General features: G+C 44.8%; 1 protein-coding gene across 2 annotated transcripts; it reads left to right on the forward strand.

Moving 5' to 3' along the window:
* The first annotated feature begins 2,257 nt into the window (after window positions 1-2,257).
* CLSPN (claspin) lies at window positions 2,258-15,473 on the forward strand. 2 transcript variants are annotated; one of them, XM_014258455.2, is made up of 25 exons: window positions 2,258-2,345; window positions 3,095-3,224; window positions 3,720-4,177; window positions 4,499-4,660; window positions 5,259-5,348; window positions 5,568-5,640; window positions 5,894-6,002; window positions 6,540-7,093; window positions 7,565-7,756; window positions 8,179-8,363; window positions 8,733-8,935; window positions 9,099-9,163; window positions 9,539-9,744; window positions 10,321-10,481; window positions 10,568-10,794; window positions 10,988-11,102; window positions 11,810-11,891; window positions 12,198-12,289; window positions 12,839-13,003; window positions 13,097-13,218; window positions 13,473-13,600; window positions 13,886-13,991; window positions 14,068-14,150; window positions 14,340-14,501; window positions 14,701-15,473. In XM_014258455.2, the coding sequence occupies exons 1-25, from the start codon at window positions 2,307-2,309 to the stop codon at window positions 14,812-14,814; spliced, it is 4,023 nt and encodes a 1,340-aa protein (XP_014113930.2). In that variant the 5' UTR covers window positions 2,258-2,306; the 3' UTR covers window positions 14,815-15,473. The 2 variants fall into 2 exon arrangements, with proteins under 2 accessions (XP_014113930.2, XP_014113931.2); XM_014258456.2 differs by having other exon boundaries at window positions 10,991-11,102.
* The last annotated feature ends 9,920 nt before the right edge of the window (window positions 15,474-25,393 follow it).

The following is a 25,393-nucleotide window of genomic DNA, read 5'->3' on the forward strand; positions in this document are numbered from 1 at the left end:
GTCTACAAAAATAGTACTTTAAAAACAACAAAACACCAAAGATACAATCTCTGACTCAAGAAATCTGCAGGACACAAAGGCTCAGTCCTGTAAGATGCTGAGTGTGATAACTAAAGCCTTTACTCGCTGCATTATAAATTAAATTAACTTGATAAATATTACAGACATATTGACACATTCCAACTGCTACAGCAGTCAGAAACCTACTTCTCTGTTAACCCACTCTTATATTGAAAAGAGCCACATTTCCAGGGGCAAGACTGGATTTGGGAATGACAGATCAGAGTTATGACAGGATTGGTTCTGAGGATTTCCTTCTAAACGCATCATCTGCTACAAGTTGAGGAAGCAGTTGTTTAGCAAAACACAGATTCCTAAATTAGCTTTTATAATATAAATATCTTAATATGGGGCTTGATCCAGTGCTAAAAATCTGTGTTACATTTAGAATATTCTTAGTGGCAAACATTTTACCTGTTCCATGGCTGCCTCTGTGTGCCAGGTATGAGTAACAACCCAGGATCAGAAATTACATAATAAGGCCAATCTTTTTGCCACCTTTTTCTTGTCAGCTGACTCTGACTCTCATCCTGATGCAGCAATGAGAGCACAGCCCTAGGGAGGTGCTTGTGCAGAGCCAGCATGTGTCCCCCATTACTAAATACTAAGTATTCAATTAATTACTGTAGCTCCTGCAGCAGCTAGAGAAAAGCAGAACTGTGGTAATTGTGGTGGTTTTCATGGACATTTGCTTTTGTCATTTCCTCTGTTCTCAGGTTTGTTGGCTCTATGTGAACTGCCATGGTAGATCAGTCCGTCTGCTCCCTGTCCCTAACGAAACTATAGCTGGTAGCGAACACCCCCAAAATTGACCGAACACCCCAAAACACCTTTTTTTTATTTTTTTTTCCCATAGGCTTGCCTTCAGTGATAGCCGACTCCCACTGGTTGACTTGGAAGGAAATGTAACAGTATATTCCCAATTGTAGATCAGAACGGGGTCTTTGACACTCACCCCAGCTCAGGGCTCTCCCTCCAGCTACTCACAAAATAACTACAGAACTTGAAGTAGCAAAAATGGATAAGGTAGAATATTTTCACACTTGGATTGACTCTGTACTAGAATATCCCTGTACAGGCCATTCACCTTCCAGCTGGACTTGATGATCCTTGTGGGTCCCTTCCAACTTAGAATATTCTGTGAAATCTGTGAAGTATGAAGTTATTTGCATCTGTTGAGTAGTTCTTCATTGACTTATGTGATTTCAGTAAATTTTTCTGGCTTCAGAAGCCTTTCTTTTCTTCCCTTAAGGAGCACTAAGCAGCAAGGTCAGTAAAGAAGTCGTTAAACCTACATAATGAGACTTGATGACTTACGAGAGGTAAAACTTAAATCCTCTATATGTAGAGGGAATATTCAGAAATTCAAGAGATAAACTGAAAGAAAGTTCAAGAATTTACCCAAAAGGTTTGAGCCTTCATTCACCTAACATGAGTAGGTTGGCTCAGAGTATGTCTGTACAGCAGCAAATGGAAAATGCATGTATTTTATTCTGTAAATAGGGCACTGCTGACAGTAGTAGCTGCGTGTATCTAATATCTATGAGCTCGACTCGTGTGCTCTCACCCACACGGTCACCCGGAGACACGACATGTACCATACCCCGAAGATCAAAATGAAACATAGCCTCTGTTTAACCCATAAAACAACGTGAAATATTTTGCAACACAGCCCCGTCCCCACAATGTCGATAACTGGCAGAGCTGAAAATCCCGGGGACCTTCACGGTCCCTCCCAGCCCCTCACTTTTTCTCACGTCCCCTCCCGGTCCCTCACAAACGCTCTTGGTCCCTCAAGTCACCTCTCGTGCCCTCACGATTCCTCTCAGTCCCCCACATCCCCCTACGTCCCCTCTCGTTCTGTCTCAGCCCTCACGTCCCTCTCGGCCCCCCTCGGCCCCTCACATCCCTTTTCGTCCCGTCTCGGCCTCTCACGGTCCCTCATGTCCCTTCACGGTTCCTCATGTCCCCTCACGGTCCCTCAGGGGCACGCACGGTCCCGCCTCAGGCCGGGCGCGAGGAGCGCCCCCCCTCTCCAGGTGGCGCAATAGTGTACACTGGCGGGAGCCACGATTGGTCCATGCGGAGGGGGCGGGGCCTCAAGGAAGCCCGCCCAACAAGGCGGGAAGGGGCGGGGCTCATGGGGCTGTTCTGGATAGCCATTGGATGGTCCCGGGCCGGGGCGGGGTCACGGCAGCGCGCGAAGGCTCGAAGCGGTCCCCGGGCGGCGGGAGCGCGGGTGGGCCATGGCGGCGGTACCAGTAACAACGGAGGGTCCCGTTGAGGTGAGTCCTGCCGTTCCTCTCCCTTCGGCATGGTCGGCCGGCTATTGACGGCGGAGGCAGCTGGTGGCTGCCTGCGGCCTTGCCGTTCCTCAGGCTGTGGCGAGGTGGAAGGCCCGAGAGGGACAGCGAGGGAGGTGGTGGTTCCAGTAACCGTTCCGGTAGGGTGCCCTTTCCGGTAGCAGTGCCGGTGGCGGTGTCAGTAGCCACCAGCCACCCCTACCCGCCGCCCTTGATCGCGGGCGGTCCCGCGCCGTCACCTGCCTCGCCCTTCCTGGCAGACTACAGCTCCCAGCATGCCCCGCGCCCTCCCTGCCGGCCGCAGGGCACGCTGGGAAGGCTACGCTCAGCCGGTGTCCGCGGGCGCGGTGCATGCCGGGAGGGCTGGTAGGCGCGCGGTGACGGGTCTGAATAAAAATAAATGAGTAATGAAATAACGAGTAAAAGTCGTTCATTCTGAATACAGTCATATCAGTCAATGTCAATTTTGTGTTTTTGCTGTGCAAACTAGCACATATATTACCCTATATGTGAATAACCATTTGTCTTGATGAATATGGTAAATATCAATAGTTATAATATTACTAAATATGTAAATATCAACATTGATCGTTAGGCTATAAAAAGACTGCATGTGGATTTAATTGTGTGTAAGGGCTTAGCTAAGGTTTTGGAATGAATTTGGATGCAAGCACTCAGGACTACCTAAACAATATTTTCCACATTAAGAAAAACTGTATTTTGCTTTGTAGCTTCCACTGTCGGATTTGAACCCAGACTTGCAGAAACCCCTGGACAGCGACTCTGACAGCGGCCAGGGCAGCTGTGAGACGGCCTCCCCAGGTCCCCTTGGCAAGGGCACAGCATCCTTTGAGGACAGAAGTCTGTAACATTTCCATGAATTGTTTTTCTCCAACATTGCATTTTTTGTTTCATAAATACCTTTTAGGAGGTTGTCACTGTTTGACCTGTTGGAATCCAAACTCTTGTTGTTGCTCAGAATGTGGGCAAGCATCTTTAAACCTCTGAAGAGTGTTTTTTGAGTTACAGAAAGAAAAAGACTGAGTGGAATGTGTCTAATTTAGTTATTCACTTTCTTTCTTGTTTTGTTTCATCTGTGTAGTGTGATTTTTCTTACTATTTCAAGGCAAGACACTACCAGTGAAGGGATTTCAGCTTTGCCTTTTTTTTTAAGTTTAAAAACCTTTAACATCAATTTGGGTTAATTAAATACTGTTCTCTGGGGATTTTGAAAAGTTGAGTTCAAGCTTATTTGCTGTAAATGGTGATATATGTCAAATTTAATGGATGTAGATTTGGTTGTTTGTTAATTAACTTGTGGCACTTTCCTTTTTTTATGTTTGTGTGTTTTGCCAGATTCTGAAGAAGAAATTTTTGTGCATAAAAAAGCAAAATTCCAGAAGGTGCTTCAGGACAGTGAGTGTGAAGAGGGGGAGGATGGAGGCTCATCTGTGCAGGAAGATAATTTGGGTGGAGACAAGGAAAATGGGGAGGAAAAGGAGAATGTTGCTGCTGAAAAGAATAAGAAATCCCGTCGGGTCCACCCAGCTGTACTGGACAGTGATGACAGTGACACTGGTGACCAGTTGCAGATTGAAAACCTTGAAACAGGCAGGACATCTGGCTTGCTTGAGGGTGAGCTGGAAGAGGAGAGACCCCTAAAATCTGGGAAAAAGTACAGAAAACATAAACATAAACGCAGTGTTGAAGAGGAGCCAGCAAAAGAAACTGTAGCAAAATTGAGAAGAAGGAAGAAGGAGAAAATAATGGAGTCCATTAAACAACTGACAAAAACAAAGAAGCCCGTGGCTGAGGTGGGTGTTTTGGCAGAAAACCTCAGATAATTTCTCGACTAAGTTAAATTTATTATTGCTTGTGGTTATTCTGTTCCAAAGCTTCAGTGTCGTGTCCACATTCCTGCAGCAGGTTTGGGATCCACAGGGATTTATGTTACACCATACAAGTCTAAACTGCAACGTCTGCAGATTCATTTCAATTAAATTGCATTTAATTTGCAGTTTAAGGTAGTACAAAACCTAATGCCTGATGATTGAATGCCATTTTAAATTAATGTCAAAGAACCAAAGGGACATTCTGAAAGGAATCACACGAATAATTTATTCTCCTGGAAACAGGTGGATGGTGAGCGGTTTCCCTTCAATGATAGTGGATGTCTTCTGGATGACAAGGAACTCTTTGATAATGGCTTGGAAGAGGAGAATGATCAGCCCCCTGAGGATGAAGAGTCCCTAGAATCCATACGAGCAGCTGTGAAAAACAAAATAAAACAATACAAGGTAACAGTTGACTACGATACAAAATTAATGTACTTTCAAAGTGATAGAGAATAAGTTAAGGTTAGATATTGGCAAGAAATTGTTCTCTTTGAGGGTGAGGAGGACCCCGCACAGGGTGCCTAGAGAAGCTGTGGTTGCCACATCCCTGAAAGTGTCCAAGGCCAGATTGGATGGGGCTCGGAGCAACCCAGGATAGTGGAAGGTGTCCCTTCCCATGGCAGAGGGTGGAATGGGATGATCTTTAAGGTCTTTTGTAATCCAAATCATTCCATGATTATTGGATTTAGTAGGAATTTGTACCTGAGCAGGTTCTAAAACTCTTTGACCATGGTGAAGTTGTACTGCTGTGGCAGAAGAGAGGAGAGCCTTCTGGTTTTTGTTTTTAAAGATGGAAGAATATTCTCCTGGCAAATTAAAAAGATAATGCTGGAGTAGGAGCTCTGGATTCTGCCCTTGTGTGGGGTTTGTGCTGATTTATGAGTACACTTGCTGGCTTTGCTGACCAGTGGTCATTCTGTACAGTTATTTGTGATGTTTTTGCCCTTGATAGTGCCAGTATATAGACAGAAATAGTTTAATTTCTTTTTATGCCCCATAGAACAAAGAACATTTTCTGGACAGTGAAGGCTACAAACATGTATTTGATGAGGAGAATGAGGAGCCTGTATTAAAGGAGCCAAAAAGGAAGGTGAAATCTTCATATTTTTTTAAAGTTCTGTATTGTTGCGTGTCATGACTAACATGTTTTTGTATGCACAGTGTGGTTTTAGTTAGTTATTTTTTTTAACTGGATGTTTTAGTCTGACTCTTTTCTGTTTGAAAGGGAAAAATAAGCTATTTAAGAAGTAGAGAAAGAGCCCCATGTTTTGTTTCCTGACTTCAGAAGCCTTTCTTTTCTCCCCTTAAGGAGCGGAAAGCAGCAAAGTTAAGTAAAGAAGCCATTAAACAACTACACAGTGAAACACAACGACTTCTTAGAGGTAAAACTTAAGTTCTTTATATGTAAAGGGGTATAAACTGTTCAGAGATTCAGAGGAGAAATTAAAAGAATTCACTAAGGTTAGAGCCTTCTTTGATCTAACATGACTTACTGAGGGTTGAAGGCTGCAAGACCATTTTTATTGAAGGACCTGTTAAAGGTATTTTTGTAACTAATGAAGATAAAAATACTAGTTATCAAATAAAGGGCTCAGATGATGTTTTAAATCTTCTCTCACCATCTTTCCCTGGCAGAATCATCTGTGTCTCTCCCATATCATGTGCCTGAGGCCAAAACTGTTCATGACTTCTTCAAGTACAGACCTCGACCAGCATGTCAAGGAAATGCCATGGCCCTGCTGAAGTAAGGATTTAAACCTTCCTCATCCAATTTTTTCATAAAATTTAGGCATCTCTAGCTTTTATTTTGAGGTTAACCAGATTTTCTTGGGCTCCTTTAAATCCATAAAAGTAGGAAATTAGGAGAATGTCATTGCTAACATTAGGCAATGTTGCTTTCCCGACAGAGTCGTACTATAGAAGTGATCAGGGGCAGGAGTAACTCATATGAAGGAACTTGCTGATGCAGAGTTACTTTAATGGGATTTAGGCTGAACACCAATATTTTACTTGGGCTGTTTCTTCTCTGAGTAATGTGTAGTAAAATACTGAAGCTACATTAGTCACAAAATGAAGGCATTTCATAGTGTGATGCTGTAACCAGTACAAAGCTTTTACACTTCCTTAAGTTCTCACAATGAAGTTTTCCAGATTTCTGTCCTTCACCTCTTCCTACACATTGACAATAATTAGAAAATGTTTCTTTCCTTTCAGTTTGTCCTCAGCCTTATTTCCCTTTCACACTAACCATGGTTGGTACGTTTCTTTCTGCCTTTGTTAGGTCCTCTAAATACCAGCTGCCCCTAAATGAGGAATCTGCAGCCATTGGGAACTTGAACAATGATTGCAAAGATGGGCCAATGGAAGGTGATCAATCAGCAGTTACTGAACCAGAAATGAGCATGGGCAGAGATGTTGATGCTTCTGTGACTGAACCTCTTGCTGCTGAAGGGAGGAATTTACCAGAGGACTGTGCTGAGCAGCCCAGGCAGGACAGGGAGGATTCTCGTGCAGTTACAGGGACTGTAACTGGTGATAACACAGGGGAACAGCAGCTCTCCAACTGCCTGAGCACTGACTGTGATGAGCAAAAGGAGAGTGAAATTCCTTCAGTATCTGGAGATGCTCTCATGAAAATAGAGGAAGCAGCACCAGGTGTACAAGGTGAAACAAACAGTCAACAAGGGGAGCCTGGACTGGTGGCACAGCCTGAAAAAGTGAGGAAATCCAAGCTGGATAAACTTCGTGAACTGGGAATAGATCTGTCCATCCAGCCAAGAATCTGCTCTGACAATGAATCCTTCATAAACCTTGATGAAGCTGATTCAAATAAAGGTATTACTTGTGTTGTAGTCCAAAGCAGTGTTGATCTGATCTTGGCTGGAAAATTCAGAAATATTTAGGTGATAGAACAGTCAGGCACATCCACTTACTAGTGTGGATTCTTTTTGAGACATGTTAACAGAAATTTAGAATTGCCTGATGGCTGGGAGGCTGGGCTGGAATTGAATTCAGTTCTTGTGGACAAATGGTAGTCAATGGCAAGATAACTTAATATTGCCTAAAGCAAATTAAATACAAGCTACAGCAAATATATGCTGTGTTGGTTTATTATTAGTCAAATAAAATGGTTTTGCAAATATTATAGTATTCAAGATTTAGCTTTTAAACTAGATTTTAAACTTATTCTTTTTTAAACTTAGCTTTAAACGAAACTTTGGGAGCAAAAAAAGCTCAAGACATACTCTTACTGCAACTTTTAACAATCAGTACTTTTACATTGATTTAATTAATATGTATTTAAAGAACTAGAAGACCTGAAAGCACGTTTCTTGAAGCACACTCTCCAGACACTGAAATCCAAAGCAGAACGGGCCATAACCATGAACATTATCTGTAAGGAAACGACATCTGATGGGAAAGAGGAACTGAGAGCAGACGTAGTGCCAGCAGTTTTGGCTGCAGACAGCCTGCAGGAAACAGTCCACACAAAGCCAGGTTGGTGGGGGAGAAGAAGAGATGAGGATTGAGTTGGAAAACACTTGTCTTTATTTTCCTGTCTCATGCTCTGTTTCCCAATGCTGTCCTACAAAATACAGGTGAAGGGATCTTCATCTGTAAGATTACTGTGTATGTTCCCCCTAATGGATAGCCTTGTTTTAATTAAAAAATTCTTGGTAGACCACTTAAATAGCAGTGGTCTGTGTAGGACAGCCTCAGTCAGATCTTTGTGATTGGTTCCTTAGATTTTTCATGCTTCCATGAGATGCTGTCCCCATCTCTGGAAGTGTCCGAGCCCAGGTTGGATGGAGCTTGGAGCAACCTGGTCTAGTGGATGGTGGTGGAACTGGGTGATGGAACTGGGTAAACTTTAAGGTCTTTTCCAACCCAAACCCTTCCCTGAATCTTTTCCTGTGCAGGTGAAAAGCTCCGGGCCCTGAAGGCCAAGCTCCAGGAGGCCATGAAGCTCCGCAGGACCGAGGAGCGTCAGAAACGACAAGCGCTATTTAAGCTGGACAATGAGGAAATGCTGGAGGAAGATGAGGAAGAGGAAGAGGAGATGACAGATGAGTCTGAGGAGGAAGAAGAAGAAGGTGATCACGAGGTCTGTATGCAACATTTTTCCACCTCATCAGCTTCTCCGTTCTGCTGCTTCTCCCCAGTGGAATAGGACTTTTGTACACTACTAATTGGGGAAATTGCTAAGAATTCTTCCTAAAAGCTAAAAAATTGCTATAGCTGCCCTGTTCAGGGTTTGGATTGTCTAACCTTGAATTCATGAGTATTTTCTTTATTTGTCTTAACACTATTAAAACCAAATAGAAATGTTTAAAAGATTTTGATGCCACTTCCTCTTTTTATAAATCCTTGGCTCATTTCTGGCTGGGCCTAAAAGGTTGCATGCCTCATCTGGAGTAGGGTTTGCCATGATAATAAGCATTATATCTGTGCTCTGTTTGGGGATGTTTCTTAGAATTCAGAATTTGTGCTTGATGAAGCAGAGGAAGATAATGAAGATACAGAAGAGAAACACATCGAAGATGGTGATAAAGAAACTGACAAAGAATCAATCAATGGAGAAAAGCTGGAGAAATCTGAACATGGTGATTCTGTTTTAAAACATCCTTCAACAGAGTCTACATTGATGCTTTTTAAGGACAGCTCCTCAAAAATGGGGTAAGTAATCCAAGCCTTAAAAATGGTGACTGAAAAATTTTAAATTTGATCAGCATGTGTAGATTTTTTTATTTAAAGTGCTTTTTATAAATATTTTTGTGTTACCTTGGTTTTTTTGCAGTTCATTCTAAATTTATTAGCAAATACCTTTTATGAATTGCAGATATTCTCTTCCTGATGAAAAACTGGAAATGGAAGAAACTGTAGACAAACGACCTACCAAGTTAGGTAAAGTAGAATTATTATTCTAGATAATTGCTTTTTTTATTTTTTTTTCCTTTTTTTTTTTTTTTTACTTAGTACGTGTAAAAGTTTCTATTAAAGATTAGTATTCAGTATTTCTGTTATTTCGTCACCTGTATATAGTTATACAGTATGATTTTTCCAAGTTTAGATTGATGAAAAAATGGGTGGGCTTGAAAAAACTAGAGGGAAAAAATGTTCAGAATAATACTGGAAGAAATATGAAATGTCAGAAATCAATAAGAGAAGTAAAAAAGTGTAATATGCCTCTTGTAAGAAGAAGGAAATCCAGCATGACCACAAAATGGACTTTCAGCAAGGTGTTGCAAAAATTAAGCACTGTTTTTTTTTCATATCCAGAGGATGATGATTCATTTTCTCTACCAACACTGGCAAAGGAGAACAGCCACAACAGCAGCTTTGAGTTCATTGGCTCCATGATCCCATCCTACCAGCCCTGTAACAAGCAGGCCTCTAGAGGAGGGAGCTCCTTACCTGCAGCAGGGGGGTTGAGGTCACCCTCCCCAGGTTTCTTCAAAACAAGTTTTATCAGCTCTGCTTCCAAGGTGAGATTCTCAGTCCTGGTCAGGTCTTATACTAACACAGTGGAAAGTAAATAAGTATATTTTATCCTGATGGTCAGATCTATTAATAGAATCAAATCAGACAAATTTGTATCAGTAAGATTTCAGAAGAACAAACAGCCCCTTGGGTTTGTGTACACATTGGAATGGATAAAAATGACATTATAAAACTTATATTCTATAGCACCACAGAAAAGATGCTATAATCTGGATTTTATATATAAAATATGTGCATCATAAATATGGTTTTTATGAATGCTTACATGGGCTGCACAACATCTGATATTGAACTCATGTGTGTATTGAAGCAGCATGGACATAATTTGACTACTGCATGGTTTGGGTTAAAAGGAATCTCTAAGCTCTTCTCACCCCATCCCCTGATATGGGCAGGGACACCTTCCACTGTCCCAGAGTGCTCCAAGCCCTGGCCAGCCTGGCCAGGAACATTTTCAGGGATGGTGTAGCAACGGCTTCTCTGGGAAGTCTGTTCCAATGCCCTTTGCATTTAAATTTAGGGTTGTTAAATAACATATATTTTTGTATTCCCTTGACTAGAGCTCAGGAAAGACCTCTGAGCCTTCTCTTCCCATAGAAGATTCCCAGGACCTGTATAATGCCTCTCCTGAGCCCAAGAGTTTATTTCCAGGGGCTGGGGAGTCAAGGTTTCAATTTTCTGTGGAAGATGACACTCAAAGCCAGCTGCTTGATGCAGATGGGTGAGTGATGGGTGTAAAGGATGGTGTTTTGTGCATAGGATATGCAGACCACAGCAAGATTTTTCTAATTACAGCCTTTCTTTCAGGTTCTTGAACGTTGGGCAGCACAGGAATAAATACCAGTCCTCAAAGCCTCAGCTGCCACTGGCTAGCATGGATGAGAATGCCATGGATGCCAACATGGATGAGTTACTGGACCTGTGTTCTGGACAGTTCAGCAGCCAAGCTGAGCATGTGCCAAACGCCAGCAACACCAAAAAGCAGAACATGGAGGAACTACTCAATCTTTGTTCAGGAAAATTCATGTCTCAGAGTATGTCCTGAATTCTCTGTTCAGCTTTGCTGGTTACTTGATTTAGAAATTTTTCTCTGAGGTAACTTCAGGTCTGGGCACTGGTGCCACATGTGGAATTTCGTCTTATTGGCAGCATATGCTGTTTTATTTCTAGTGTGTTCTCTGACTCTTTAAGAGCAGAAATAAGTTACCATCTTACTGCTTTCTGTAGCAGGTTCTCCACCATGGGCTTCTTCAGTGTCTTCCAAGGCAGAAAAAGACAGTGACATAGAAGATCCAATGGCAGAGGCTCTGGAGCTCTGTTCAGGCTCCTTTCCCACAGACAGGTTAGCATTGCTCTCCTAAAATTTATAGAAGTTAATTCTGGTAACTGTCTTGTTTCATTCTTAGAAGTGTTTTCTTGTTTAACATTAATTTGCTGTCAGTGAAAGTGTGCTTTGTTTTGGAGGTGAAGGGGAGGAATATTGCAAATTGCTCAGCAATTACACTCTAATTGGCAGCATAAGCTGTTTCTCACAGCAATTGTGAAGGGAACTTCTTTGTCTTTCACTGATAGTGAAAGAAACAGTGAAGTACTTTCATTAAACTGAGAAAAGATGTTTAAAAGTGGGACTTTTGGAGTCTCTTGTGGGCTGTTGCCAAACTGCTGTAACCAAATGTAAAGTTGGATACTTGGAGTTTTTTTATAGATTAAAGTAGAAAGTGTATGGCTGCCTGACAAAAGGATAGTGAGGCTTAATAACTGGGAATGTTAAGGGGATTCAAGGGGAATTTGAGAGGGGGAAAACAGTTGGAAATTATGCTGTCCCATGGTTTCTGCAAATGAAGACCCGAAGTCTTAAAACATCAACTCTAATGGGGATTTGGAGCATTAATAGCTAGATGCTGCTGGCAGATTGTAGCTCTGAGCACAGCACAGCACTCACTCTGAGCACTCAATTGCCTGATAGCAGCTGAGGTGGGTGTTGAAATTTTGCCTTAATTTCCTGGAAGTAAAATGAAAATGCCTTTCTCTCATTTATGTTTTCCCTAGGGAAGAGGAAGAAGAGGAGGAACAAGAACAACTTGGTGGTTTTCAGCTTTTAACAGATGATGAGGCCTTTGCAAGTGAAGAGGTGTGAACTGATGAGAGCCAGGCAGCTGCTGGATAAAATGGATAATTCCATTTATCTTCCTAGGTTTTTAATGTATTCATCAATGCAAAGTACCACAACTTCCATAATAAGCTACTGAAACATTTTTCAGAGCAAATTTTGGATCATTTAAAAGATCTCTTTAATATAATGATACAGAAAAATGCAAATCCTCTGAAATATGCCTGATGTTTTAGTGTCTTGTTAATTGAAGAACAGACAAATCTGTCATTACAGCGAAATCCACTCTCAGAAATTCCTTATTTCTGAAAACTTTCTCTTTGACAGGATGAAAAAGGTGAAGATAGTGTTGCTGAAGAAGCAGAAATGAGTGATGAAGAAGAACTGCTAAGACATAGACCAGGCTCGAAGAAAAAACTGTAATTATTTTTTAAAGTCTTAATTACTAGACAGAATAGACTATTAATAGCACCAGAAATTTAGTTTGGAATTATTCCCTCTCCAGCAGGTGTTATGGTCTGTTTTTTTACTTTGGTGCCATCATGTTGCATGAATTTAACTGTGTTGCTTGTGGGTTATAGATAATTTCCGTTATAATTTTCATTATAGATGGAAATCAAAAAGCCACAATAAAAGCAGTGCAACATTTTTTTTGACCAAAAAAAGGATGCAAGAGTATTGTCATTCCTCATGTCTGAAGATCTTATTTGTTCTAGCAAGTAAAACACAGAGTTGACAGTTATTGCTGTCATCTTTGGAATCTGGTGGATGACAATGATTTGGGGTGGTACATGTGTGTAAATGTGCAAGAACTCAAGGCTTGGTCTTTCCAAAAATTACATGAGAAATTACAATATGTCCTTAGGAAATGTGTTCATTTTATGTCAAAAGATAAATCTTGCTTTCAGAAGATTTGTGTGATGGCTGTTATGTTCCCAGACTGAACTCTTTCAACTTTTTTTTCATAGGAAACTGCAAGATTTCATGGAAGAGGAGGCAGAGCTGTCAGGGAGCGATGTGGGAAGTGAGGATGAGTATGATGGCGAAGACCTGAATGAATATGAAGAAGAGATTATCGATGAGGAGCTCCCAAATGAAGCGGAATTAGAGAACCAAATACAGAAATTCCATATGTTAGTGCCATTATCAGTAGATCTTTGGTTGAGTGAGGCCCTGGCTTTGGGACAGAACCTGGACTAACCTGTCCCTGTCTCCTGTGCTGGCAGGAAGGCGATGCTGGATGATGACAAGCGCCAGCTCCGCCTGTACCAGGAGAGGTATCTGCTGGATGGGGACCTGCACAGTGATGGCCCGGGCAGGACCAGGAGGTTCAGATGGAAAAACATAGGTGACCTATGATCTAGAGTTAATAGAGGGGGAGAAAGATTGAAAACAGAGCTTGTGTGTGTGTGTGAACTAGCACTTAGTGGTCCTCAATAAAGTATTTCAGGAGTAAATCGGGGGAGGATGATGCTGGGTTTTTTGTTTGGTTGGGTTTTTTTTGCCTTGTGGTTTGTTTGATTGGTTTGGGGTCTTTTTTGTTGTTTTTTAGTAGCCTCCATTTTCAAAATTGATAGCTGACTATCTTATTTTGTTGCCTAGATTTTGCTTCACAGATGGACTTGTTTCAGGGAGATTCAGATAATGAGGAGGAGAATGAAGAGTTTGATGAGACAGAAGTGAAGTGGAGAAAGGAGCGATTTGAGCGAGAGCAGTGGTTTCGTGAGCAGGTACTGATGAGCTGCTAGAAAAGGCTTTCTCATCTCTGTATTATTGCTGGATGTGAAATTTTTTATTCCTCAAGTTAAGCTTCAGTATTAAGTCAGATTTCTCAGCTGAACGTGATGCTGTTCATTAACAGAACAAGGATGATGAAGTGTCTAAAAAATTGCAGTAACCTCTTACATAGAAAGTAACTAAAAATTAATTTACGTAAGGAAAATAATTACTTAAAATACTGAATGAAATGTCCATTTGTAATACACAATTTTTCAATTGTCTTCTCTCCACTACAGAAGGAAAAAAGTAAAGAGCAGGAGGAGGAGGAGGAAGAAATTGGTGGAAACAGCGAATTCATGAAGCTGGCAAAAAAAGTGACTGCTAAGTCCCTGCAGAAGAAAGGTGAGCTTGATTTTTATTAGAGTTACAAAAAAAGAAGAATGTTCACAAACTGATCTTTCCCCCATGTCTCTGCCAGCCAGCCCAGCAGTTGTGATACAAGACACAACTCTGTTACCCAGGAACCCGTTTGAAGCCTTCAGACCTGCCAGTGACATCCAGGTGGGTACCAGTCCTGAAAAGTGGCATTTCCCAACACAGCCAAGTCAGCTGCCCCTGAATTCTGGGCACTCCTGGTTTGTGGTGTTGTAACATGTGAGTACAGAGTAGATTTTCTCTAAAGAGTAACTTACTAAGCAACCTGCTTTGTATCCTGAGAGTGGTTTGATGCAGCTTCTCTTTGCCTTTCAGGTAAAAAATGGGTCACTCTTGAACAGACCTAAAGCTGTCCTTCAGAAGCTCGCAGCAATGTCAGATCTTAATCCAAATGCCCCTCGAAATTCCAGGAATTTTGTCTTTCATACACTTTCACCAGAGAAGAATGAAGAGGCAAAGGAGAAATCAAAACCTCAGGTAAAGATTTGGGTAACAGGTGCTGCCAGTTGTGAAGATTATTTGAATATACAGGCACTGAAATCTGCCAAGCAGTTAAGAGCACTGGTGTCTTAAATAACCCTATGTGCTCTTGTGCCAAATATTTCTCTCATAATTCAGAATTTAAACTTTTTTTTTTGGACATGTTGTGTATTCTAATGTATTTGACTGCCCTTAGGTGAAGAAGAGAGGCCCTTCTGCAGCAATAACATCAGCAGCAAAGCGGCCCAGGATAGAAAGCTCAGAGGAAACCAGTCAAAGCCGAAGCATTTTCCAGTACTTGGAGAACTGAATATTCCTGTTTGGGGCCAACTGCAGTTTGTGTCTCCTCTTTGCCAGCTGCAGTTTATTTTGCCAATCTGCCAGAAATCACCAGGCAGGGCAACAAATGGGTGCCACCTCATTCACAAGTTCCAGTAATTTCCAGGCTGTGGTTTTGTGTTTTCTCAGTCCTCTGTGGCAAATGGGAGCACAAAATCCATTCCTGGTTTGGAATGAAATGCTGATCTGGTCTTTCCCAAGCATTAAAGAAACTTCTACTGCTGTGGGCTGTCTTCACAGCTGCTGCAGAGGTATCACTTCCACCTGGAAATGCCATGAGTGTGACAAGGAGATACCAGGTAGCTGAAAGCACAATAAGGGAGGAATTTCTACAGCTCTGGGAGAGAATGAAGCAGTGTTGGCCGTGGCAGGAGACACTCGTTTACACTTGCAGCACAAAGTTTTAGCTGTGGCTCCCTTGAGCGTCTTATTTTCTTTAATGTTGAGCATTTATTAAGTTCTGCCTTTTAAAAGCTCTAATTTATCCTTGAAATGTTTACTTTGTGGGAAAGGTCCCAGCCTCTTCTGAGGCAATATGAGAAGGGTTTCTTTCCAAGTTTTTAGTACTGTTGATGTCCTTAAATTTGCAGCTGGATGTGTGTGTGGAGAGGGAAGAATGTGAGTAAGGTGTGGGTGAGGAAAAGGGGGTTTAGGGGGTTTTATTTGCATTGGTGGGGGAAGTTGCTGGGGTTGCTTTGATTTGCCCAACTTATGGCTATCTTTAACCATCCATTCTGTTGTTTTCATGGAAACTGCACTCATCTAAGAGAAACCATCCATTGCTGAGCAGCCAGTAAGGAAAAGGCTGCTCTAGAATGAGGGAATTTATAAGGAACTGTCATTCACAGCTGTTCTAAAGTGTAAAAGAAACTTGAGCCAGAGTGTCCAGCATTCCTAATATTTCTGATCACATGTTGAATGTTTTGGAGAGCAGATAATGGTAGCACAGGGTCCTGCTCTAAGACTAAACATCTCTGGGACTGGATGCCATATATTTGAGGTGCTGATGCTGTCAGAGAAGTGTCTGAGCTGTAAATTTTGTAACATCTTGAGCACATACCCCATGTGCTGTGTGTAAAATATTTTATTGTACAGTATGTTATAAGGAATTATGGTACTGATTGAAGTGCAACTTTACAATAAAACATGGTTTTAATTTTGGAGTGTGGTGGTTTGTCAGTTAGAATTAATTTAAAGGATTTCACTCAGTTGTATACATGTCTTGGGGTTTTTTCCCCCCAATGTTTTTTGTTTATGTCTATTTTTTAAGTGCTGCCTTTTTTTTTTTTTGTAGCCACAACTCAGCCCTTCACTAGGAACAGCTGCAATAATATTGGAATACAACAAAAACAACCCTTTGTGTTTATTGGAGTGTGGATTTTCAACTCCTCAAGTCTTCCACTTGGGTTTGCATAAAATCCTTGGCCTGAAGAATGTTATTTTCTTGCTTCAATAGTTCTGGATTTTTTAGTTCCTAGACAAGACTTCCTTTATCCTTGTCTTAAGAAGTGTCTATTTCAGTTCACTGCAGCAATTCTAATGATTAGTGTACCTGGATTTGGGATGGGAGGTATAGGGAAGAGGCATGACCTTCTTCCTTCATGATCAGACTTTTCTTGAAGGACCATGTAACTTAAAGATTTCTGAACACCCACTTCATTCTTTATCAGTGTTTCACTGATAGGAAAGTTCTACTAACTCAGCACAGGTTTGTTGGGTAAACATTCAAGCGCCAAACCTGGGCATTTTCCCTGAAATTTGCTCCTACTCTGCCACTAGAGGGCAGCAAGAGAATGCACTTGCTTTGGCACTGGGGCAAGGTAAAATCATGAAAGCTTAAACTGTGTCTTGATTCCAGGGGAAATTCTTGCAGTTTTCCATGCTCAGGCAGTGCAAGGGATTAAATTTATAGAGACCTATAATTGCTATATTTTTGCATTAGAAAGCGGTAGCTTGAAGAGCACCTTTAGACTGTTGGCTGAATCCTGGTGGTTTCCTGGCTTCTCCTCAGCACATGCTACTAGCCATAATTATGGCTTTTATTTTGCTTTCCCTGTAGAATTTTCCCTTTAAAATACATTTTCCTTGTTCCAGAGCCAAGGGTAGAAAAATACCGCTGAGCCTGAAAAGCTTATAAACTGGAATACATGGAATGGGAAGGTTTCTGGCTGCATTTACCCCACAACAACTTCACAGTAGTTCAGGGTTTGTGAGTTGCTGCTGGAAGCTCTGCATTGCACCCTAAAAATTCTTGCCTGGGAGCATATTCCATGCCAGTGAGTGGAAGCAGTGGGAAGAGGCCAGGGACAGGTTCTGTGGGAGCTGGAATATCAGTGGGAGAGTTGAGCCATGTGCTGAGACGCTGCTGTTCTCATTGTGCCAGACCATCCCCAGAGTTGGGGGCTTGGGCCTGACCCTCACCTGTGCTCCCACCCTTGCCCTGCCCTGCTCCCATCCATCTCCTGGCTCCAGCTTTTCCAGGGCTGCCCCCTGCTCCTGTCTGGCACATTAACTCAGTGTTGCCTTCTCATTTTCAGGTATTGATTCAGCTCCCCCCTCCTGGCACAGACATGAGGCCGCTGTGCTAATGGGGAGAAAAATCCTCCCTGTTGCTGGAATTGCCAAGAATGGGCTGGGAATGAGGGAGAGGCTCAGGGTGGTGAGGGGTAGGGATGAGGGTCCTGCATCCAGGCACTGCTGCAGCTCAGCCTGAGCAGAAGTGCATTAAAGGTTGGACTTGGTGACCCTGGAGATCTTTTCCAACCTCAGTGATTCTGTGAAATGGAGTCTGCAGGGCTGTTCTGGGCTGAAGGAAGAGCTGATTCCACTTCTTCCACTTCTATCCCTTTTTTCTCTCTTAGCTGCCCTGGGATAACTCCAGGGAGCTACAGCTGAGAGTTCTAATCAGTGATGTTTGGGTTTGACTTTGGTGAGAGAAGTGGAGTATGCAGCCTGAGATTTTTCATCTGAGTTGGGTTGCTCTAATAATACCACCTGTCTGTGCCTCAGTTTCCCTGTCCAAAACAGAAAAAAAAGGAATAAAAAGCAGGAATAAAAAGCCTATGGGCCTTGAGTTCCTGATCCTTGACTGCACCACAGGAGCCTTGATAAGAGCAGTGCTGTTAATACACAACATTATCTGCTGAGTTTGCAAAGAGAATCAGCTTTTGGGAACCCAAATGATAATGGAGAATTTTTTAAAAAGGACTTAAAAGCAGAGGGAGGAGCAGCCCTAGGTGCGTGGTGAAAGTTGACATTACAGACACGTTTATAATCCCAGCTCCTGCCGCCGCACAGCTCCTCAGGGCTCAAGGCACTCACTGAATTATGTTTTCTTTCCCTTTTTTGCCAAGAGACTGAAAAGGGAAAAGAAAAAAAACCTATTTGTTTGTCTTGTCTAATTTAATTTATGTTATTTATCAAATAGACAGGTTATTTGGGAAACCAGATGGACCCAGGCTAAAATCATCTGTATTTCTAACATGTGAAAAATTATGTTGGAGTGGACACATGAAAAGCACCATGGAGCAGGTTTGGTAAGCACTCACCATGTGAGTTCTACACCTCATCTGTCCTGGGCCCCTAATCAGTTGTCCCAGATCCATTATCAGGTTAAAGGACAAAAAGACCCCCAGGCATTCACGGGGCTGTCTTCCAGAGCAGCCATGTCATAATTATTTACCCTCCCTGGCTTTCACTCCAGTCATTGACTGGTGCATCCCTTCCCCAGGGATAGATGGGGGTGGGGTTTGGGCCTAAAGAAATGTTTTAGTTGGGTTTAGGAGCAGAGCAGGTGACAGTTTTTGGTGCCTGTTTTTTTTTGTCCTTTGGGTTTTCTTGTTGGAAAAGGAAAAACAGGAGATGGAGAGCAGCAAGGATGGCTGAAAGGGAATAGATAATGCAAGAAATACAAAATAAAAAAGAAATATAATAAAAGCAAGAGCCCTATGTTACTAATGGGCTGGACACCCTGATTGCTGCTGTATTCCCAAGAGCTGAGCCCGCAGCAGCCCCCTGTCACTGACCTTCCCTCCTGTGCCCCAGGGCAGGACCCTGGCAGCCAGGGCGTATGGCTCCTGACTGTGCAGAGTCCAGACAATCTTGTGACACAGAAAACAGCTCTGTGAGACCTGCAGGGTTTAGTGAGTGACCTGTGAAGCAGAAGTTTCACTCTGTATTATGTATTAGTCATTAATATTAATTCCAGTGCTGCGCGTGCTCCGTGCAGACAGATGTTCAGTCCTTGGGGGTTGTTATTTTCTCTTGTATCATCCAGAAGCCAAATTTAGGGCTGATTCCAGCTCTGCTTCTCCAGGCAGCAGATATCTAAACCAGCTGTAATTAAAGAAAACAACATAAAAGATTTCAGGGTGGGTGGGGGGAGGGGGATCAGCAAATCTTACAGATTTGCAAGAGATTAATTTTATTTTTAGCTAATTTTCTTCTCTGCTCCTCAGGGCTGCTTTCATGCAACACACTCTGTGCTGCTTCCCTCGCAGTGGCCTGTTGATTTTCAATATTTGATGGTGTTTATTCCCATGGCCACAGGGGTCAGTATCCCAGGGGCATGGTCACGTGTGCCCTTATGCCCTAAAAACCACCTGTGGTATCCAGCCCTCACCTTTGCCATGGGGATGCTGCAGAGCCCAGAGGTCCCACTCCATCCTGGCATGGCTGGCTGTGACTGCTGTGCCTGAGGTCCCAGCTGCAGGGGGACACAGGCCAGCCCTGAAGCATCTTCCTGCACTGCCCAGTTTCTAGCTGCCACTTCACAGACACTCGTTTCTGTGCAGGCAGAATAATTAACCACCCAGGCTCTCATGCCACCTTTCTGGTGGCTCAGGATCCAGAGGTGGCATTTCCACATTCCTACTTTACATGAAGCCTGAAGGAAACCCTCAACCTTTCCCAAATAACCACCAGATTAGAGAAAGAACATCTTCTCCTTCCTTCCTCCTGCTCTTTAGTGAGCGTGGATGGGACAGAGGTGCCTAATTGTGCCTGGGAATGTGAAACTCAGGAGCTGCCACTTGGGCTGGCTTTTTCCCAGTCCCAGCTCCAGGCTGGCACTGTGTTGGAAAGGGACATTGCTGTGGTTCACTGAGACACCCTGAGCCCCCTGGCTGGAAGTGTTGGGGTGCCTCAAGGTGCCTCAATGAGCCTCTCAGCAACCTCCCAGTCAAGGACCCACAGAGAGTTTTTTGCCACCCAAGATACCTTCATCCCATCCCATCTGAGCTTTGTGGCAGAGCTGTGCTAAGCACAGCCAGCATTCCCTGCGGGATGTTGTGGTGGGATGCAAATGCATATCCCAGCTCTGCCAGTGCCAGCACACACCCTCCAACCAAAACCAGCACCAACCCATCCAGCCACTGCTGTAAGAAGATAATTAAATCAACAGGCAATTAAACCCTCCATGTGGTCCCCATTTTGCATGACTTGAGGGTGATGCTCGTGGTGCAAATCTCCAAGTGAGGTATCCGGGATGAGCTCACAGGCAGCACTGGGCTGGTTTTGGTGTCCTTTTCTCCACCTACAGATTTGCTGAGGGTGTGTAATCTTTGGAGTTGGGATGACATGAGCCCCAAAGTGTGATAACATCTCCCAAGGTGTAACTGCAGCCAGCCCCCAGCCCGACCCACAGCGGTCACTCCATTCCATCCCCTACGCTGCAAAGGGAAAAAAAAAGGAAGAGATTAGATGGCATCAATGTGGTTGGCAAAGGCCCCTGAACATCTGCAGGGGCAAAGGCAGGGCTGGAGAAGCTGGGTTTGGTACCCCTCAAGTCTTTAGGGTTGGGATTTATCCCAGTGGCTGGGCCTTGCCCATGGCTTCTGGTAAAAGGCTGTGAGTGACATTGCTGGAGTCTCCAGCTGGAATGGAAACTGGAGATGCCAAACCAAATCCCATTGTGGTGCTGGTGATGACCCCAGTCTGGTGAGGCTGGAGCTGGTGGGCTAGCAGGTGAGCCAGGCATTGGATCCACTCCCTAAAGCCACGTCTTCATCCCAAAGTGCTGTGCCACAATGGCCATGGGGTGTTTTTAATTCAAAGTGCAGCACCTTACAGCAAAATCCTCACACAAATTTTGCCAGGGCCACTATTGAGGGCATGGGGCTGATGGTCTCACTGCCCTGGGGGGCCAGCTTGATCCCCAGCAATGGGGGACATCCAGGAGGGGACATTGCTCTCTGCTCTGCCCTGGTCCCCCATGGTCCCCCAGCTCTGGGGTCGGCACTGGCTGAGCCAGCATTGCCGGGAGCCACACACACATCCTGCAAGGGGAAGAACCCTGCTCCCAACATCTGCTTGGTGTTTGTTTGTCTTTCATTCCCATTCCTGCCCTGCCTCCCCCTATGCTTTCATCCCTCCATCTGCACAGGCCTAAAAATAGGGCCATGGCCAGACTTGGTCTGTGCCTCATCAGCCTGTCAGGATTTTGGTATGATTCCATTTGTGGCCTGACAAGATGGGGACAGGACCTACCAGTGTCTCTCAGATGCCACTTCCCTGCCACAGATGCCAAGTGGCTGTTCAGGGGTGCCTGCACCCCTAACTTTTGCCCTGGGCACGGTTCCCTGCTCCCAGCCCAAAATGCTCAATCCTTGGCATGGGGAATCTCAGGCTGAGCCTCATGGCAGCCCCTGCGTGGCCCCACTGCCGCACCTGGGGTGGGGATGACACCAACTGCAAAGGTGCCCTTGTGGCAGAGGAAAAGCAGAGAGGTGCTCCCAAGCCCCCAGCTCATATACTTCCCAAAAGTGCCTGGGGTGAAGAAGCGGAGCCACAGGGACACCTTTATCACCTGGCTGGGGCTGCAGCAGGACCTGGTTCTGCCACCTGGGCTGCTCTGGGGTCCCTGTGGGCTGTTCCGGGTGTCCCTAGGGATTGCTCCGGGACTTTCCATGCCTCCTGCTCCTCATGCAGGCTCATCCCCTCAGCCTCTATGGAGTGTGGAGCAGGATGAGCATCAATTTGGCACGTCCTCGTGTCCCCCTGCCCAAGTTGCTATGAATAAATCATTGTTTTATTAAAGAGAAGCAGCTGCTTTTTTTCTTCTCCTTTTTCTTTTCTTTTTTTTTTTTTTTTTTTGACACCCCATCCGTACCCACGGAGCCCTTTGGCACATGCTTGAACGCTGAAGCCCCATTGAGGGCCCCCAGAGCATAGCAATTGATACACAGAGATACCCAAATCCTATTCAGGCCCCGCTTTTCTGCACGAGCAGCCTCTAAACAGTTCATTCACTGCTCTTTTTGTCACCGGGGTTAAGTGGTTAAGTGTGTGTGGATCCCATAAAAGGCCTTTACTCCATGAAAAGCTATATTTACATTGTAATCACCAAAGAACTGTTTAGGCAGTCAATAGTGGGGCAGCGGCGGCAGGGGCTCGGCGGCGTGTCCCTCACCTCTCCCGCTGAGCCCCCCGGAGCAGGACTTTTGTGGGATTACGTCCCCCCTCGCCAGCTGCCGGGGGCCGCAGGAGCCGCCGCTCTTTGTCTCGGCGAGGAGCCGGGGACAGCCCAGGCTCCCGAAGCAGCATCCTGCATCCCGGTGGCCTCGGTCCCTCCGGCCGGGACAGCACCCCGCAGTCCCGGCTGGAGGCCTGGGATGAACCTCATGTTCTGGTGGGATCGTGGCTCCTGTGTGACCTGTGTCCTGGGTGGGCTGGTGGCACAGTACTTGTGGCCACGAAAGCACCATGTTGAGCTCATCCCATCATCACTGGAAGAGTTAGGTAGGGTATCAGGAGAAGGTTCTTCCCATAGAGGGTGTTTGGGCACTGCCCAGGCTCCCCAGGGAATGGTCAGAGCTCCAGGGCTGCCAGAGCTCCAGGAGCATATGGACAACGCTCTCGGGCACAGGATGGGATTGTTGGGGTGTCCTGTGCAGGACCAGAGGTTGGACTCAATGATCCTTATGGATCTTTTCCAACTCAGGATATTCCATGATTCTATTCTGTGATTAACCAACCTCCTGGCTCTAGAAGCCTCCCTCGTACCCTGTAAGAGAAGTGTGAGCTAAAATTTTATCACTTTAACAAGATTAATTGAGCACAGCCAAGATTGGCAAAAGCAAAATTAATTCACTGAGAGCAAGGCAAGGGCTTCCCTTTCTACCAGCAGCAAGTTCCATGTAATCAATTAGATCATGTTCTAACTGATATCCCTGTCGGGGAATGTGCCTGCTCTCCCCACACGGGAGTAAATATTCCTAACAGCAGCACTCGAAGTGTAAATATGGGAGAATCCCTCCATATTCCCCTGGAAACCCCTGTGAGGTGTGCCCAGGAGGGATTAACACTGGGACAGCCAGTGGGAATGGGAGGCTGCATCTCAGCAGGCACTCAGATTGGGATGGAGGTGGGGATGAGATCAGGAATGAGGTTGGAGATGGAGATAAGAATGAGATGGAATAGGATGGGAGTGGGGATCAGGATGAGAATGAGGATGGGGATGCTTCTGCCAGACACATGCCAGCAGAGATCCCTGTTGAGGAGCAATTCTAAACCACACTGGTCCCATCACATACCACAGGGAGTAAGGTGGGCACAGCCCATGGGATACGGCCACCAGCCCCTGGATGCTGGGAGTGGTGGTGGAACAGCTCCAGTTGCGGGGGGCTCCCTTCCCCTGCTGTGTTTGTCTTGTTTGCTCCTGAGAAAGAAATTAGGATGTTTTCACAGTTCTCAGTTAACACACCTCAGCTCTTCCTGGTGCCTCGAGTGCAGCTTCGTGATACAAAAAGTTTAGAATTCTTTCTAATTCTTGCACCCTCTTGCCCAATGGGAATTGGAATTGCGAGTCTGAACACACTGATTAAGAGAAGAAAGTGACTTTGCCAGTGGGCAGAATCCCCATGGATGGGGTTCCTGGCTCCAGCACAGCCTGAAATATGACATTCCCTGGATAGGAGCTGGGAGAAAGGTGCCTGGTGCCCTGCATGCCCCTGTGCCATGCCCTGCACTGGCAGCACTGTATTTCCAGCACCATGGCTGGAGCCAGCACCAGCTCTGGTCCCGGCCCTGCCTTGCTGAGCCATTCGCATCATCCCAGGGTTTTGTTTTCCCTTTGGTTTCACTCTTGCCTGGATTTTTCGAAGGCTCTGGTGCAGCGAGCACCCTTCCTCCCCCGGCTGGTGCACATTGTTTGAATTAGTGCCTAAATGAAAGGATATTGTTGGTTCCTGTTGGGAGATAATAACCTTGGTAGCGGAGGGAATTTCACCCATGCAGAGAGAATTTGCCGGGCTGTTCCCGCCAGCAGAGCCCCTCGCCGGGGTCTGTCTCGCTGGGACAATGGCTGCTGGGAACAGATCCACCAGGAAGCAGGGGTTTAACTTGGCATGTCACTCTAATTGCTGAAAACTCTGCTTTCTGACCTCAAAAATGTGCCACCACTCCCCAGCTGGCACAGGGGCACCTGTGGCACAGCGTGGCTGGGATCAGTGCTGATAGCAGTGGTTGCCAGCCATGATCCCTGTGGAAAAGCGCTCCTGTTCACAAATTCTTGTGGGATTTTGATTTTCCCTCTTCCTTCTCATCCGCGTGGCTTAAGGATATATGAACCCCTTGCCATGCCATGGAAGTGGAAGAAAAAGAAAGGAAAATGTACTCAGACATTGGAAATCCCAGTATTTTCATTTTTACTAAAGCACAGAGGATTTCAAGCATATGGAAAACATCCTTGTCAGCTCAAAAAGCACCTTCTGCTCAATTTTAGTGTTGCGGGGATGCCAAGCTGCTCCTCCTGCCTCAGCGACCATCACCACCGTCCCCAGGATGCTGTGGCAGGTGCTGGTGGTGTGGAGCTCACAGGGACAAGCACAGTGCCAGCTGGATGATGCCAGGGCAGGAGGGGATGGGCTGTGGGACCCCCGCCATGGGGATCCTGCTCCTCAGCCTGTGCTGGCCACGTGGGCACCAGTGTTGAGTCCACATCCAGCCATCCCACATGGGTTCAACCTGGACAGTCATTTCATTTTACACCGCAAAATTTTAAATTTTTTTAGCCAGTTGTGCTCTGATTGATTGAATTTTTAACAGATGTTTTGACTCGTTATAGGTAAAGAAAACACTCGAAGTGTTTCTTGATCAGAGCTTGTTCAAAGTTCTCTAGTGGAGCTGTTTCCACATCAGAAAATCCTGACTATGTGCAATCAAACATTTAATTTCCATGGACACAATATCAGAGGATTCCTTCAGGTTAGAATCTGTTACAGTTATTAATCAAAGCAGCGCACTGAAATGAAATCTTTTATTGAATGTTGTGACAAAGGGATAAATTAAAGCATTTCTGGAATGTATCAGATTTGGGTCCAAGGCTGAAATTTCAAAATCCTGACGTTTTTTCCTGTGTTATGAGGTCCAAATGTGGAGCCTTTCTGTGTCAGAGCAAGTGTGCAGCACTTTGGGGGTGCTGAGAGCTGCGTGGCCATCACGGACCCATGGGGGCTGCAGCACATGTCACACATCCCCTTCCCAATTAATGGCACCAGCCCTTCTAGGGACACTCTAGCGAGGATCCTGCGGGAATGTTTCCCTGCGTGCCG

Source organism: Pseudopodoces humilis, chromosome 27 (assembly GCF_049639895.1).
Source record: "Pseudopodoces humilis isolate 2021_Gansu_Grassland_sample_001 chromosome 27, ASM4963989v1, whole genome shotgun sequence".
Taxonomy (NCBI): domain Eukaryota; kingdom Metazoa; phylum Chordata; class Aves; order Passeriformes; family Paridae; genus Pseudopodoces; species Pseudopodoces humilis.

Bases quoted from the DNA above. Each gene is read 5' to 3' on its own strand.
- CLSPN (XM_014258455.2), top strand. From the start codon at position 2,307: ATGGCGGCGGTACCAGTAACAACGGAGGGTCCCGTTGAG. The intron at 3,225-3,719 runs GTCTGTAACATT...GTGTTTTGCCAG, and splicing joins AGCATCCTTTGAGGACAGAA to ATTCTGAAGAAGAAATTTTT. The intron at 11,103-11,809 runs GTTAGCATTGCT...TGTTTTCCCTAG, and splicing joins GGCTCCTTTCCCACAGACAG to GGAAGAGGAAGAAGAGGAGG.